Genomic DNA, 17014 nt, shown 5'->3' on the forward strand with positions numbered 1-17014 from the left:
CCCCAACCACTCCTTGGCTGTAACCTTGACAAACCCCATTTGGTTGGAGCACTTTCAACACTTGGTTATGTGGTTATCACCCAGTGCAATCAACAGTGTTCTGGATTACAGGAAACCATTTGGCTTGTCACTTGTGAATGAAACTGTACATCAAGATAGCAGGGCTGGGAGGGTGTTGTTGGATAGTTGCTGTGGCAGTGGTGAAGCTGCTCTGGGTCTTGGTCACAATCACCCCCAGAAGGAATGTTTCATACTCTCTGCACTCACCTATGACATTCCTCATTAAATATCAATATTGGAAATATGGTTCTAATTTGACTGAGAAATTAGCTGTAGATGAAGCCCCAAATTCACCCAAAACTGAATCTGGTGGACTACAGATTGAAAATACCTTTCTCTTGCTGTCCACCATCCTCCTTTTTTTCAGGGGACAGAGTGAGATGAGACATTTCTATAATCATCAGTGGAGCCACCCTGTTATATTTATGCCATCACATGAAGGTGCCCCTCCCTAGCATCTTGTTTGGGTTGAGTTAGTATAGATGGAAATATTGCTAGAATTATCTGGGGGTTAACTTAGCTAGAGTAATGAGAACTTGTTAGAATTATGAGAAATTCCTTATTCACAAGGACGATAAATGATGGTTAAGAAGTTTCATTATGAGAAATTTGTATTTAGAAATAGAAAAAGCAATTGTTAGGTATGTTAGCTCATCAGTTATCAGTATTACAAGGTAAAAGGTTCATCTGGGGCAGTCTTTCAGAAGCAGATACTCAAAAGTGGTGGAAATCTTTGTCAACATGTGGCACCACTCTTTACCTCATGGCTCTCTATGTATGGAACTTATAGATAGTAAGATGAAAGAATTTGCAGATGAGATGTTCTAATAGAATTTCTTGGGGATGTTTATGTTCTTTTATGAAAATATAGGGGCTCCAGAACCAAATTCCCTGTTTTTATTGTAATGTATGTCAAGATTTTGAACAAAATTGAAATTGCACAATTTTTCCAAACCTGTTGTGTTATAAAGGGACCCTAATGAAATGAGATAAATTTAACATAAAACTCAGTTTAATGGCTAAGTACTATTCTTGACATTTCCCGTAAGTCAAGGTTCAACATGTTATAACTTTTTTTTTTTTTTTTTTTTTTTTTTTTTTTAATGTATGTTTCTCCAAAGAAGTGGATAATTTTTTAGCACTAATAAAACTCATGTTTCTTGCATTATATAGGTCTTCAGTGCCTGCAAACCCATCCTTCGTCGGGATACCACCACTGCCACTCACCTCCTACCTTCCATTCTTGTCTGTGTACTCTGTGAAGGGCCGGAGCATCATGAACAGATCCTTACCGAAGTTTTGGCAGTGATGAGTCAGATGCTAGAAAAGGAGAAGAATGAAGACCCTCCCATCTTGTCTACAGAAATGAAGTAAATAATACAGCACATAATTTGCTCATCTTGATATTGAAGTCATAATGTAAAAAAATGAATTAATTCTTAATCAAGATTTAATTTAAACTGGTAATGTGCTCTATACAGGTGATGACAATTTTATGTTATTCCTTTGTCCCTGAATGTAGCTTACCTGCAGAAAATGTTTAATACTGTAATAGAAGTGTCCACACTGCTACTGTTATTAAGATGCAGTACCACAATTCATGGGTATGAAGGTGTACAAACCCATTATCTGTTCAGGCAACTGGCAGTACAGACGGTGTTCTCTGCCCTGGACTATTTGAGTAAGTGGGCCCAGAAGAAGAGACAAACAGAAACCCATGGTCGAAAGGGGCGAGGAGCTTTCGTACCATCCAGGGAGCTGCAACAGGTACTGTGGAATGCATATTTCACTTAAGTGATGGGTTTTACAGTAAAACATTTACAGTGATCCTTTAGTTATCACATACTTAGTTATTGTGTTTTTTGGTATCGCAGCAAGATGAAAATATGCACTCCTGCCATTATCATCCATTTTTTGGCTAAAAAACGTTGTTATCACATACATGAGCTGGTTTCTCCAGATGGTGATGGAATGGTATCTTTGGTTTGTGATGGCATTGAGGGAATCAAAGATGAGGCCAAACTTGAGTTAATCCCAGGAGGTGGAGACCTGTATATTTCCATCCCCTAGCATCAAGCCCATCTCAGGTGTCATTGTGGTACATGTTTCTTCCGTATTGTTCCCTTTTCATCACTCTGTTAACCTAGCCATGCCTATGTATGTTTCTGGTACTTACCGTAGCAATGTGTTTGTATTTAGTGGGTCTAAATTGTTGTAAAAGGGAGAATTTGGGTTTATGAGTTAAGTGCTCAGTACCAGTAAGGATAGATCCCATTGCTTCTGTGCTTTTGTTATTGCACAGTTTCCTTATCACGCACTTGGCTGGTACCTGTTATGTGCAATACCTTGGGATCACTGTATATGAAGACTCAGAAGGTTTTAGTGACTGACGAACTAAAAGTAGAGTTGTCATTTAAGACAGAGGGAAGTAATGATCTTACAGTAACACAAGTATTTAATTTCTCTCTTTATTATTTCATAACACAATAATTTCTCTCAGTTGCACAGGAGGAACTAAGTGGGTGTGCTTTGTTATCAGATTTCCAGATGGTTCCATTTGTTTACGACCCATATTATTTATTCTGTCCAGTGCTACATATTTCAGGCTGTGATTTCTCTCATGTTCACTTCTGCAGGTTATGAATTTCCTTGAAAAGATTCCAGCTGATGTTCTGGCACAGACGTCTTTCAAGAACCAAGCTTATTCCCGAGCGCTGCTGCACATTGAAGCTTATGTTAAAAACAACCCAGATCAGATTAAGGACCACCTTCACTTCTTACAAGTAATTATGTGATTTCTTGCAATATCTCTGTCATTGGATATGTTTCACTGAAGTGTTTGTTTCTGTATGTGTATTGCTTTCTGTGGGACATGAAATATTTTGTCAATTTTAGTGTATCACTACAGATATATTGAACAACGATACTGAATGTAGGTTTGTTGTGGTAGCATGCCCGTCACATTTGGTAAGTGACATTGAGGCCTAAACTTTCACCAGTGTGTTTACCTGCTTTCATGGTTGAAGCAGACATTGAGATCTTTCTCAGTCTGCTTGTTTATAGTTTATGTGCTGTGTAGTCAGGCTGTTTGTACAATACAGTTGATCCTCAATTTGTGAAGCAAATGTATCCAGGAATTTTACCTTGCAAATCGAAACATGCAAATTGTGCCATTGAAACCACCTGTTGTATGGCAAATGGTATGGTGAAATCCCAAAATTTTCCCAAAGTCCCCTGTTTGGTCCTCTTGAAAATTTGCTTCCCCCTTCTGATCATATATAGCACTCATTGTAGTACACATACAGTCACTGGGCATAAAAAAGGATTAAGTGTAGAGAGCATTAAATAAGTAGTGATCACTTACCATAACAGGGGACAGAGTAGTGTTTGGGTGTCAAGGAAGGAGGCATCTTCAGATAATGACTTATCTGTGTATAGGTAGGTGAAAAACTATTAATTTTCATTCATTCATTGCCAGACGCCATGTATCCCAAACGGGGTGGTCAAGGGCTTAGAGTTAATTGTTTTACAGGGAGGGGCACTAATCCTCCACCAACCCCACTCGACATGTGGGGATGCCAACAGCATCTGGTGTTCCCAGGCGGTCACCCATCCAAGTACTAACCAGACCCAACGTTGCTATTCGATATCATGAAATACCAAGAAAAAAACTTAGTTGAAAGAAGAAAAAGTATATAGTGAGTGGCGGCGGCAATTTGTTGAGAGACATGAGGCAAGCAGGAAGCGATGTGTGTGTGTGTGTGTGTGTATTTACCTATTCAGCAAGCAATGTGTGTATGTGTGTGTGTGTGTGTGTATTTACCTGTTTGTAGTATACAGGAATTGAGCTAAGCTCGTGTTGTCCTGTCTCCATATCTACATTTATCTAGTCTAGTTTTAACCCACCGCTGCATGCCAGCTATTTTTAGCCCTATGGGTCACCCCAGTGCCGGCCATTTCCCCCCCCCCCCCTTCTAAAATGATAGATTTTGATGTCAAAACAATGAATTTCGCCGTTAAATTGGTCACCAAGGGTCGGAAATCAGTTTTATTGAGTCCTGCATACTTGTGTACAGGTATAGCAGCTCTCACGTTCACCACATACGTGAGAGAATGCTGTTTTCTATGTAAGGTATACTCAAGTATTTATCCTGGGAAGGTATAGCAATGTTCAGTACACTTTTCTGATTACTTATTACTTCATAATTTGCGTGTCTTTCCCACTGTGAATGCATTATCTTACACTTACTTGAAGATAGGTACAACCTTACTTCATTACGTACAGTCCTGGCACTTACAAGAAGGTATTTACAACTTGACTTCACTATATAGTCCTTACACTTACAAGAAAATATTTACAACTTACAGTTACATGAAAATATTTACAAAATGCCTTCACTATGTACTGCACAGGGTGAGACATACAGGCAGAGTGAGGCAGAGCGAGCGTGATGGGAGGAGTGAGTGAGTGTATGGCCTTGACAGCATGGGGGATGGTAGAGGAACAGTTACCTTATATCCCTGCCAATTTTTACCTGCGAATCTTGAAAAATGCGGTCACAGCGAAGTTTTTTATTTTAGACCGTTTTAAAATGGCACTGGCTGCAGAATTATGTCAGACCGTTTTAAAACGGCACTGGCACGCGGCGGGTTAAACACATGAATATTTTTTGCCTGCACCACCTCTTCATCTAAGTTGTTCCAAATACTTATGCTTCTGTTTGGGAAACTGTACCTTTTACTCGAAAGATCATAAAGACATCTACTTTTCCTCAACTTGAAGTCATGACCTCTTGTTCTTCCATCATCCAGCACAAAAAGATCCTCTTTATCCACCCTTTCCAATTCTCTTACATTTCTAAATATTGTGATCAAGTCACCTCTTTCTCTTGTCTCACGCAGTGTTGGTAACTTCAGTTTTTCCAGTTTATCCTCGCAGATGAGTTCCCTTAAGCACGGTATCATCCTCATTGCCATCAGTTGAACCCTCTCTAGTTTATCAATATCTATCTATCTGTCTATTGCCAGACACCATAATTCTGTAAAGGGTGGCCATTTGACACTGAGTTAGTTGTTTTACAGGGAGGGGCACCAACCCTCCACCAACCCACTTGTTGACACGTAGGGAGCATGTATGGTTTGGTTATATGGTTACCACCCAGTGTTGTAAACAGTTTCTCGGCATACAGGAAACCACCTGGCTTGTCACTCAGTGCAAAGCCACCTGTAAAGGAAAGAAAAGGAATAAGAAGTGACAGGAAAGATAGGAGAAATAGGAAGAGAGGAGGGCAGGCACAGAAAAAGAATGATAAAAGCTAAGGAAGTAGGCAGCACTACATCAAGTGAGTGGATGTTTATCAATATGCTTCTTCAAATGAGGTGACCATACCACAGCCGCATACACTAGTCTTGGTCTTATCATGGTCACTATCAACTCCCTCAGCATTTCCTCATCCATATAAGTAAAAGCCACACTCATGTTGGTCAGTAATCCATAAGTTCCTCCAATGATTTTGTTTATATGCTTTTCTGGTGACAAGTCATCCTGAATAATCACTCCCAAATCTTTCTCATCTTTTCTTTTACTAATTATCTCATTGCCCATTTTATATGTCCAGTGCGGTCTTTTTTCACTCATTCCCATTTCTAATACATGACACTCTTGGGATTAAAATCCATTTTCCAGGTCTGGTTCCAGCTGTGGAGTTTGTCCAAGTCCTCGTGCAGTTTTTTATAGCTATCAGTACCTTTAATATGTTTCATGATAGCATCATCTGCAAACATACTCATGTAATTATCCAATCCCTCTGGCAAATCATTTACATATATCAGAAACATTATTGGGGCTAAGACAGAGCCCTGGGGTACTCCACTAGTCACGTTTCTCCATTGTATCACCTTGTCTCGTATGACTCTTCTCATCTGTCTGTGCGTGTGTGTGCATGCGCACCAGTTGTAATATGCAGGATTTCAACTAAGCTCATGTTGTCCTGTCTCTACAACTTAAATTATCCAATTTACTTTTAAACACATGAATGTTCTTTGCTTGCATCACCTCCTCTTCCAGCCTGTTCCAGATGTCTGTATTTCTATTTAGGAAACAAAAATTTTTCAGGTTATTTAAGCATCTACTCCTCTCCAGAGTATATTCGTGTCTTCTTGCTCTTCCATCTTCATCCACAAACAAATCTTCTCTGTCCTCCCTTTCCAGTTTTCTAACTCCTTTAAACATTGTAATCAAATATCCTCTCTCTCTTCTTTCACCTTTGGTAACATCAGCATCTTCAGTCTCTCTTCATAAGACAATTCTCTCAAACTCAGTAGCATTGTAGTCACCATGTTCTGTACCTTTTCCAGTTTTATTACATGCTTCTTCAAATATGGTGACCATATCATTGCTGCGTATTCTAATTCAGTTATATCATGGGCACAATTATCTCTCAGTATATCCTCATCCAGATAGCTGAAAGCCACTCACTTATTGGCCTTTAGTCAATATGCCTCCCTAGTGATCTTAATCATATGTATCTTCAGGGATAGGTAACCCTGTATGAGCACTCCTAGATCTTTCTGTTCCCTTGCTTTACTGATCCTCTCTCTTCCCATTCTCTACTCATAACTAGGTCCTTTGTCACTTACTCCCATTTCTAGGACATTTTTTTTTTTTTTTTTAACCTTATTAAGAATACATGGATTAAATGGGAAGCTGTTGAATGCCATAAAGACTATGTATGACTGTATGAAGGTGCTAAGGCTGCAGTGTGTGTGGATGGTGAAATTGAGTGAATTTTTCTGTCTGAGTGTTGGCTTGAAGCAGGGATATGTCATGACTTCATGGTTGTTCAATCTGTATATAGAAGGGGTTATAAAAGGGATACAAGGTAGGGCAGTGGATGTTGGAGTGGCCCTAATGAGAGAGGGCACCATTTGGAAGCTTCCCGTTCTGTTATTTGCAAATGATATTGTATTGTTAAGTGAGGATGAAGGGAAACTGCAAGGCATTGCAAATGAGTTTGGGAGAGTGTGTAAGAAATGGAATCTAAAAGTGAATGTAGGCAAGAGTAAAGTTGTGGTCTTCGGGAGAAACAAAGTCACTGAATGCACAGTGAGGTTAGGTGATGACGAAATGGAAAATATTAGGGCATAAACGATGGAAGTTTGGAGGATGCAGTGCTTGAAAGAGTACAGCAGGGAAGAAAGGTTGCTGGTTCTTTGAAAGCAGTGATAAGAAATAGGGAAGTGAGCTTAGAAATAAAAAAGTCACTGTGTAATAGTATTGTGATACAAACTGTAACATGCTGGAGCAAAGCTTAGACCTTGCTGGAAGGACATAAGCTAAGAGTGAGAGCAGTGGAAATGACTTACTTGAGAGGAGCATGTGGAGTTACATGGAGAGAGAGACTGGCAATTGAGGGAGTGAAGGAATGCCGTGGTGGGGATATGAATGTGATAGAAAGCGTTAGGAAAAATATATTGAGGTGGTTTGGTCATATGGAGAGGATGGAGAGTGAGAGACTAATGAGGAGAGTGTATGAGAAATTTTGTGGTTTCTGAAAAATTCAAAGATAAGGTCCTACTCAAGAAGTTACTCCTAGGTGGTGGAGACCACTAACTCTCCACCCTCTGGCCTCAGAACCCCATACCTCAAGCTCATCTCAGGTCTCTATGTGGCAGGTGTTTCTTCCTTATTGAGCCCTTTTCATAATTTTCTATTAACCTAATCATGCCTATGTGTGTTTCTGATACTTATGATAACAGAATACAGAGTATGTATTCAGTGGGTCTAGATTACTGTAAAAGGGAACACTTCAGTTTACATCTGGGGTGCATGATACCAATTAGGATAAATCCTATAGCTTCTGTGCTTTTGTTATCATGCATTATTTGTGGTAAGACAGATAGTGGACAAGGCTTGTGAGAAGAACTATAAGGTGTTTATAGCATTCATGGATCTGGAAAAAGCATACGACAAAGTAGACAGAGAAGGATTGTGGAAGGTTTTGCGCATGTACAGCGTAGATGGTAAGCTGCTAGGTGCCATCAAGAGCTTTTATGATGATAGTGAAGCATTTGTAAGGGTAAATGGGCATCTAAGTGAATGGTTCGTAATTGGTGTGGGCTTGCGACAAGGTTGTGTGATGTCCCCATGGTTGTTCGGTATATATATGGATGGGGTGATGAGAGAAGTAAAAGCCCGAGTAATGGAGAGAGAGAGATGGCATTGGTAATGAATGGTTATGGATGGAATGTCTCAGAGTTGTTGTATGCTGATGATGCAGTACTACTTGCAAATCCTGGACAAGAACTTAGAAGACTAGTGCAGAGTTTTGCTAACGTCTTTGAGCATTGTGCCTTGAGAGTAAACATAGAAAAGAGTAAAGTGATGATTATTGAGAGAGGATGACTCTCAGTGTGATGTTACAGTGAAAGGAGAGAGACTGCCATTGCTGAGAGAGTTCAGATACCTGGGTACAGTGATAGAAAAGAGAGGAAAATGTGCAAAAGAAATGGAAAGTAGAGTGACACAAGGAAGGAAAGTAGCTGGTGTAATGAAGGCCTTGATAAGAAACAGACTTGAGTGTTGCAGCTGGGTGAGACTTACATGAAGGAGTGTTAGTGCCAGCTTTAACATATGGATTTGAGACTATGGTGTAGCATGAAAATGAAAAGTCAAGAGTGAGAGCAGAGAAGATGGAACTGCTGAGGAATGTATGTGGAATAGAGAGTGTGGATAGGATACTAAATAATGTGATTTGTGAAAGATGTGGAGTGAGGAAGTTTGTGGACACCAGAATTGAGAGTTTACTGAGATGGTATGGTCATGTGGAGAGAATGGATATCAATAGAGTGGTGAAAAAGGTATATCTGAGTGAATTTGAAAAGAAAGGAGGCAAGGTAGCCTAATGACAAGGTGGAAGGGTATGGTGGATGAGTGCGTGAGAAAGAGAGATATGGAAGTCGGTGAAGCTAGGGGATGACAAGAGATCAGGCTGGCCGGATGAATGTTTTGAGAAGAAGTGCATGATCCGGGATTTGGCAACCCCTTTTAATGTGACAGCGTCCGGATTGACTGTCGGATACGTTTATGTGAAGCTACAGAACGTGGTGAATGTTTTTGGCTTATCAGATAGAGCCAGGATCCCGGGGGCTTGAATGGTGAGTGAATGGAAGCATGACCCATTGGATTGGCCAGATTTGGGCTATCTCGACATTGCCACTCCTCACCCTGCCCTAGGGTGGGAAAGGAGGTCCAGATAATGATGATGGTGAAATTCTTTACTTCACGTAAGGTTTTTTAAATGTAAACATACACTAGAGACATGTTTGTACTCTGGTTGTTGTCACATTAAAAAAAGCAAAACCTGCTGTATTTGTATGAGAAAATTGTCTTTTTCTGAGAAAAAAATGCGAAAATACCCGGTAATTGAGTTTTTTGTTGTTGTCTAATTTTGCAGTGATGACAAGATTATTTATTTAAGCAAGGTTTTTCACTTGTATATATACGGTAGACACATGTACACCATTTGTCATCCCAAAAAGAAAATAAAAACTTACCGTTTAAATACAAAAACAACAGATGTGTGAATGGAAAAGTTTTTTGTTGGGTGTGGAGTGTAGTTACCTGATGCGTTATGAAGAATAACTAGTAGGGTGACTACAGTCACCTCATGCGGCCAAGGGGTTAATACCCCTCATTATCCACCACTACCCTTCCTTCGTCATTCTTCACACAGAGCTCACCTATGATATCTCTGTTTTCATTTTCATTTGTTTTGCCACCTTAAGTACCACACTCTTCCATTTGGCATTATTTATGCCATCCAGGAAAATTGTCTGGGATTTAGACTTTGCCTTATATACAGCACCTCCCTTCTGGCCCTATGCTTAGCTGCCAAGTGCATGTTATTCCCTGTTTTTACCACCCTTTTTCTTTTCCCAGAAAAAGTCTTCTTTTCCCTTTAACTGCAGCTTCCACACCCTGATCCTACCACCATGTTACCTTGTGTGTTGGTGGTCCCCTTGTCCATCCACACACTGAATCTAACTTTCAAGAAGTTGTTCATGAGAGCGCTGTACCGCTCATTAACATTTTTGTCAACAGCCACCACTTTTCTCTTCTTGCTGTAGAAGGCATCCATTGCTCCTTGGTTTTTTCAACTTCCATATTTTCTTCATGAGTGTATAGGTCATTTTCCTCAATACCCAATTTTTTAGTACCATGTCACATACCAGTACCAATAATTTGGACACACTGTTCACTCCTTATAACTTTCACACCCATTACTAACTTCCAGTCATCCGTCCTAACCAGGTAATTGTCAGTCTGGTTAACTTCACCCTAGACTCTTATGTAATCAGCCTACTCTCTTTTTCTAAAAACAGTGTTACACACAATTATGTTCATTGCTTCTCTAAACTCTAGTATCCTCTCACCTTCTGCTTTCTCTATACCATATGAGCATCCCCTTTGCACCTATTCATGTCATTGTGCTGCTGTATCCACATGATCATTTTGATCTCCTCCCAAAACTACAGTACAGTCTCATCATCCCCCCCCCCCCCTCCCATACCACCAACCACACATGTCAAATCATCCTAGAATCTGTCTTTTTCTTCATCATCCAAGCCAGCCAATAAAGCATATGCTTACTACAGTACAATCCCAGCTATCCGGTATCCAGACAAACGGAATACTCAGAACAACGGGAAAATTCAAGGGCTGGTAAAAATGTCAGTAAGTTATAACTGTGCGCCAATTTGAATGGACCGCCAAACCGCCGTTTGATTGTGTCACGCGAGGCTGGGTGAAGTCAGACAAAGCGAGGTGAAGGCATTTCTGGCTAATGTAAATCCCTAGCAAATCCTCTTAACCACCCCTCCTCTCCCCCTCTTTCCCCTACTTGAATTCAGTCATCCTCCACACCCTTCAAAAATCACCAGTCTGCGTTTTGCCACCAGACAGTAAACAAGCTCTCTTACTATTGTGTTCCTCTGATGGACGGTAATTTGTACACTCCAAAATGCCTAAAGTGCAAACTAAACGTAAGCGTATCGTGCTTACCTTGAAACAGAAGCTGGACATATGCAACAGACTTGAAAAAGGCGAACATTATAAAGCACTAATGGCTGAATATAAATGTTAATAGGAATGAAAGTTTACTTTGTTGAAAGAAAAAATAAATAAATAATATGCCTGCATTTCATACGTACATCATTTATTTTATTTTCTGCAAAACAACTGAGTGGCGGGTGAGGGGTGGAGTGATGGAGGTCAGGTGGGGAAGAAGAACAGTCGGAAACGTAAACAAACTCACGTGGGGGCACAGGTGTCGTGATAATTCTACAGTGCAGTCTTAACACATCATCAGTTCACTAATAAATGTTCAAGCTTTTATTTCTTTATTTTATTTTTCAATTTTTATGAGTACAGTACATATAATGAATACAGTAATTCGGTAAAAAATGGACTGGTGCAATTTGCAGTACTGCAAATTGCTAGACATTGCATGCACGTCCGTTATGACCATGGTGTGTGTTTACAAGGCAGTTTTTCAGGCGGAATCTCTTAGTGTAACCCCTAATGTGACTGGTGAGTACCTGAACTGTATTTACTGCTGTGATAGCCTTTGTATAGATTTGACTTGAAAATCAGAAATACGGGAAAAATCTGTAACCGGGAAGGTAAATTCCCCAAGCCACCTGGTTAACTGGGATTGTACTGTATTGTAACCAGGAGTTTCCAAACCATAGATTCAATGCTATAATCCTTTCATTCACACTCTATACATTCATAATATATTCCACTCATTTCTCATAGACAAGCATGCCCACCCCACCATTTCCCTCCACACTTCCCTTCCAAAATAACTTATACCTGCATTCCTTCCCAACACTCATCCTTTGCAGTGTTTGCTCTTGCCCAGAGAAAGCTTAATTGTGGCTTAATAATTTGTCACTGATTTGTAGCCAAGAAGATGAGTGAACATTTTTATTTTTTAATGGGTTTATAATAGAGGAGCATCCTTTTATATTTTTATTTCTTTACAGTGTGTGTATGTGTCTCTGGATGAGCCTGATGGTGTGGCTGGTGTGGCAGCAGTGAGGCAGGAAGACCCGACACTGGATCAGCAGGTTATACAGTATGAGGCCACAGGTTTGTGACACACACACTTTCTCTCTCTCCAATTAAAACTTTGTATTCTCTTGTAACAGTCTTCTATGACTTGTCCTTAATGAATTTAAGTAATTGTTTTTATGTCATTTCTAGGACGACTGCAAGATGCCCTTGGTTGTTATGAACGCTTGTGTGTATCAAGAGGAACTGAAGAAGTATACAAAGGTCTCTTGGAGTGCTACTTGAACTTGGATCAACCCCACTCAGTTTTAAACATTACTCAAGGATTGCTCGGAAACAGGTTAGTTACATTTCCAATTTTGGAATTTTTTTTGGTTTTGTTTCTTCTTGCTGCTGGTGTTGTTGGAGTTTTCCACCTCCATCTTGTTACCATTGCTCTTTGTGACAGCCTCACATCTTTATTTCTGGGACATTTAGCCAGTAGTCCAGCAGATACTGGGGTGAACCTTCATGTGTTGTCTATAGTTTTGATCTTGGTGTCATTTGAAAGCTAAGAATGTGTAAATTAAGAATGTACCAGATGCCTTCTTGTCACCCTTGAGCATTTTTCATAATTCAAGATGGCATTCAAGATGGCTGTCACATTAGAAATAAGTTGCATTCACAAAGTAATACACATTTGAATTGTGTAAGTTTGCATATTTTTGTGGTAATTGTGTATGAAAACCTTGTGAGAAGCATTTGCAACCAAATGTTGCATGATAGGGCAGATAATTAAGATGGGGCCAAATATGATCCAAGAAATGACTTGACTGGGGAAAAAAAAAAAAAAAAAAAAAAGTTACCAGGTATTCGATTATATCAGATCTAAATTCTGTTGAAGTCTTAAACCATATCATGTTTCTACCATTTCAAAATGGGGAAAATATATTGGTATGCATCGCATAATGCATTTTAAGCTTCTGTATGGCTTAAAATGAATATTAATCAATAATTTACAGATTTTGAAACACCATGGCAGTACCAAACTTACAACCAAGACAGCAGTGAAATTCTGCCTATATGTGACTAAATTGTACAGTCATAAAATGGTACCAAACCTAAATCACATGTCTTGATTAGACCTAGATTTAAGGGGGGGAAAAAAAAAAAAAAGGAAAGGAAAAAAAAAAAGGTTCTCGTGAAATTATATGAAATTACATACTGTAGTCTCATTACAGTGAACATTTATTTTGTGAGAAAGTATACTAAAGGATGCTCTTTACCTTCCAGATCATGAGTGGAACCAAAATACCACAATAATATCTTAACCTAACTAGAATTATTCAGAGAAGCCATTCAAGTGTCCAAAATCTTAAAGATTAATTACACAAGAGAGATAATTCTCTTAGTCTCAAAGAACAGCTTCCAGAAACATAGAAGCAGCCAGTTTGGACATGTCAGGAAATTTAATGCTTATGTATACAGTTATACATGAATCAAACAAAGAGTGATATTAATGCACTTTGATTAGCCTGATTACTTAGCATTTGTGTTACTTTAACATCTTCAGTATGCAGAAAATTGTGCATAACAAAATGGCTGCTCTGCAACCACAGCAGAGTGTCTGGCATGGTGCAGCTTCTTTTTTTGCAGCTGCACTGTGTTAACTTTAATACACTGTCTGGTGCTAGAGGGATGTTTGGAGGCACCGTTCCAGGATCCAAGGACTTTTTTGTATGATCCTCTATCAATTCAAAAATTTTAATAGTAACGCTTTTCACTTTCTGCACCCAGTTATCATCCCCCATCCTCTCCCCATGCCCAGACCACCTCAGTCTACCACTCCTCATCACAACGCTGATACACTCCAGTCCCATCCTACCTCTCAACTCCCATCTTAAACCTAGCCTCCCCAGGCCTTGCACTCAGGGACACGCTGCACATCCACGTAATCATTGTCATTTCTGTATGTTTGACCCTGTGAATATCATCTTTGTTTACTGCCCAGGTCTCACAACCATACATCATTACACTCCTAACATGTGTCGCATACAAGGATCCCTTAGCATAGAGGGAGAGCCCACTCAATGTTAGGAGGGGCAACAGCTCCTTGAACTTCCTCCAGCCACTCCTTACCACAGTCACAAAACTAGCTTCAGCCCCACCTTCAGCCCATAACATTTCCCCAGATAACAAAACTCCCTCACACATTCAAGAGAATCTCCAACAAGGCCAGAACTCCCTCACACATGCAAGGGAATCTCCAGCAAGGCCAATCCTGTCATGCCCTGTCAGTCTCTACATGCTCTCCCTGACACATTGCACACACAAAATCAGCATTATTTCGCATCCTGCCTCTAACACCACTATGTCTCTTATGCATCCACTTACAACAAACACTGCACAAGATGGAGTTGCTTCCCACACCCTTGTGGCAGACTGCACATGGCCACACTTCCTCTGCTTTGACAGTAATGCCACCAGCCCTAGATGTTATCTATCTATCTATCTATTGCCAGACGCCTCAATCCCGTTTGGGGTGGCCACAAACAAATCGCCTCCAAGTCGCCCTGTCCCCCGCCATTTCACTACCCTGCTCCCAACTCACACCCCCCTCTCTCATATACCTCTCCACCCCATCCCTCCATCTCATCCTCGGTCTCCCCCTCCCTCTTCCACCCTCCACCTCACTCACATACACTCTCTTCGTCAGTCTTTCACCCTCCATCCTCTCCACATGGCCAAACCACCTCAGTGTGTTCCTCACAACGCTTCCTATCACATCCACATCAACACCACAACGCTCCTTTATATCCTCATTCGTCAGCCTGTCTCTCCACGTGACTCCACAAGCTCCTCTTAAATAACTCATTTCCACTGCTCTCACTCTTGACTTGTGTCCTTCCAACAACGTCCAAGCTTCACTTCCGTACGTTAGAGTTGGTATCACAATACTGTCATGTAGTAACTTTTTTACTTCCATGCTCACTTCCCTGTTTCTTATCACTGCTTTCAAGGAACCAGCAACCTTTCTTCCCTGCTGTACCCTTTCAAGCACTTCACCCTCCAAACCTCCATCCTTACTCATCACACTACCCAAATACTTAAACGTACTCACATTTTCCAATTCCTCACCATCCAACCTCGCTATACATTCACTGACTTCACCTCTCTCAAAGACCATCACTTTACTCTTCCCTACATTCACCTTTAGGTTCCGTTTCTTACACACTCTCTCAAACTCATCCACCAAGCCTTGCAGCTCCCCTTCATCTTCACTCAACAACACAGTATCATCTGCAAACAACAGTACAGGGAGTTTCCAAACACTATCCTCTCTCACCAGGGCCACTCCAACATCCACTACCCTACCTTGTACCTCTTTTATTACCCCATCCATGTACAGATTGAACAACCATGGAGACATGACACATCCCTGTTTCAACCCAACTTTCAAAGAGAAAAATTCACTTAGTTCACCATCCACACGCACTGCAGCCTTAGCACCATCATACATACTCTTCACAGCATTCAACAACTTCCCATCTACTCCATATATTCTTAACACTTTCCACAATCCTTGTCTATCCACCCTGTCATATGCTTTCTCCAAATCCATGAAAGCCGCATACAACTTCTTTCCCTTCTCTAGAAACTTTTCCACTAAAGATCTAAGAATGAATATCTGATCTACACAACCTCTTCCCTTCCTAAAGCCTCCCTGTTCTTCTCCAACTAATTTCTCTGTTCTTTCTCTAACTCTGTCTATAAGTATCCTACCATACACTTTTCCTATTATACTAAGAAGACAAATGCCCCTATGATTACCACACACTTCTTTTTCCCCTTTTCCTTTGTACAAGGGAATAATTATACCCGACTTCCAATCCTCCGGGACTCTACCTTCCTCCCAGGCCAATCTGCACATCTTCCACATCCATTCTACTACTATCTCTCCCCCATGCTTCAGCATCTCACCACACACTCCATCAATTCCTGGGGCTTTCCCGATTTAACTTTCTTCATTGCTTCCACAACCTCTATCCTACTGATTTCTACCTGTCTTCTCACCTCCCTCCTTCTCCCAGCCATTCCCCAGCCACTTATACTCGCATTACTTCCATCCTCTACGTTCAACAATTCCTTAAAGTGTTCTCTCCATCTGCTCACTTTTTCTCCCTTCTCCACTAGTAATCTACCATGTTTATCTTTCACTCCCCTGCTAACTTCACTTCCACCCTGTCTTACTCTTTTCACTTCTCTCCAGAACATTTTCTTACAGTCCCTCCACTTTACCATCAAATTCCTTCCAAATTCCTCATCCACTCTCTTCTTACTCTCTCTTACTAATCTTTTCACCTCTCTCTTCCTTTCCACATATAACTCTCTCTTCTGCCTCTCAACTTCTTCCACGCCCCTATTTCTCATCCATTCATTGTATGCTTTCTTCTTTTGTGCCACAGCCTGTTTCACCTCTTCAGTCCACCACGCTGTTCCTTGCACCCCTCCGTCTTCTCTTCCTTCCACACACCACATCACATGCTGCACATATTTCTTCTGTAAATATCTTACACACCTTCCACGTCTCCCATCTGCTCCAATTCATATTTGCCCAATCGTTCCTCCACTTCTCTCTTATACTCTGCCTTTTTCTCATCCTCTTGTAACCTTTCCACTCTCCTTGCAACTACTCCTTCCTCTCGTCTTTCCCTTCTTCTATTCCTCCATCTTACTTGCATCCTAATTCTGGCCACCACCAAGTAGTGGTCAGAAAGGCCCTCCCCCAACCTCTATAAACTCTTGCATCCAATATACATCTTCGCATCCTTTCATCCACACACACATAATCAATCATTGCCTTCCTTTCATTCAGTTCACCACCCACCCTTCTCATCA

General features: G+C 40.7%; 1 protein-coding gene across 1 annotated transcript in view; it reads left to right on the forward strand.

Moving 5' to 3' along the window:
• The window catches only part of mei-41 (ATR serine/threonine kinase meiotic 41), a 213916-nt gene that overhangs the window by 104816 nt on the left and 92086 nt on the right, over positions 1 to 17014 (forward strand). The window contains exons 30-34 of the mRNA XM_080277708.1: positions 1234 to 1430; positions 1698 to 1827; positions 2697 to 2843; positions 12109 to 12214; positions 12329 to 12476. Coding sequence (XP_080133834.1) covers positions 1234 to 1430; positions 1698 to 1827; positions 2697 to 2843; positions 12109 to 12214; positions 12329 to 12476 — 728 coding nt within the window. The remainder of the gene's footprint in view (positions 1 to 1233; positions 1431 to 1697; positions 1828 to 2696; positions 2844 to 12108; positions 12215 to 12328; positions 12477 to 17014) is intronic.

Source organism: Coenobita brevimanus, chromosome 71 (assembly GCF_032717465.1).
Source record: "Coenobita brevimanus isolate Jiangsu-jjx chromosome 71, ASM3271746v2, whole genome shotgun sequence".
In the NCBI taxonomy this organism is placed as follows: Eukaryota; Metazoa; Arthropoda; class Malacostraca; order Decapoda; family Coenobitidae; genus Coenobita; species Coenobita brevimanus.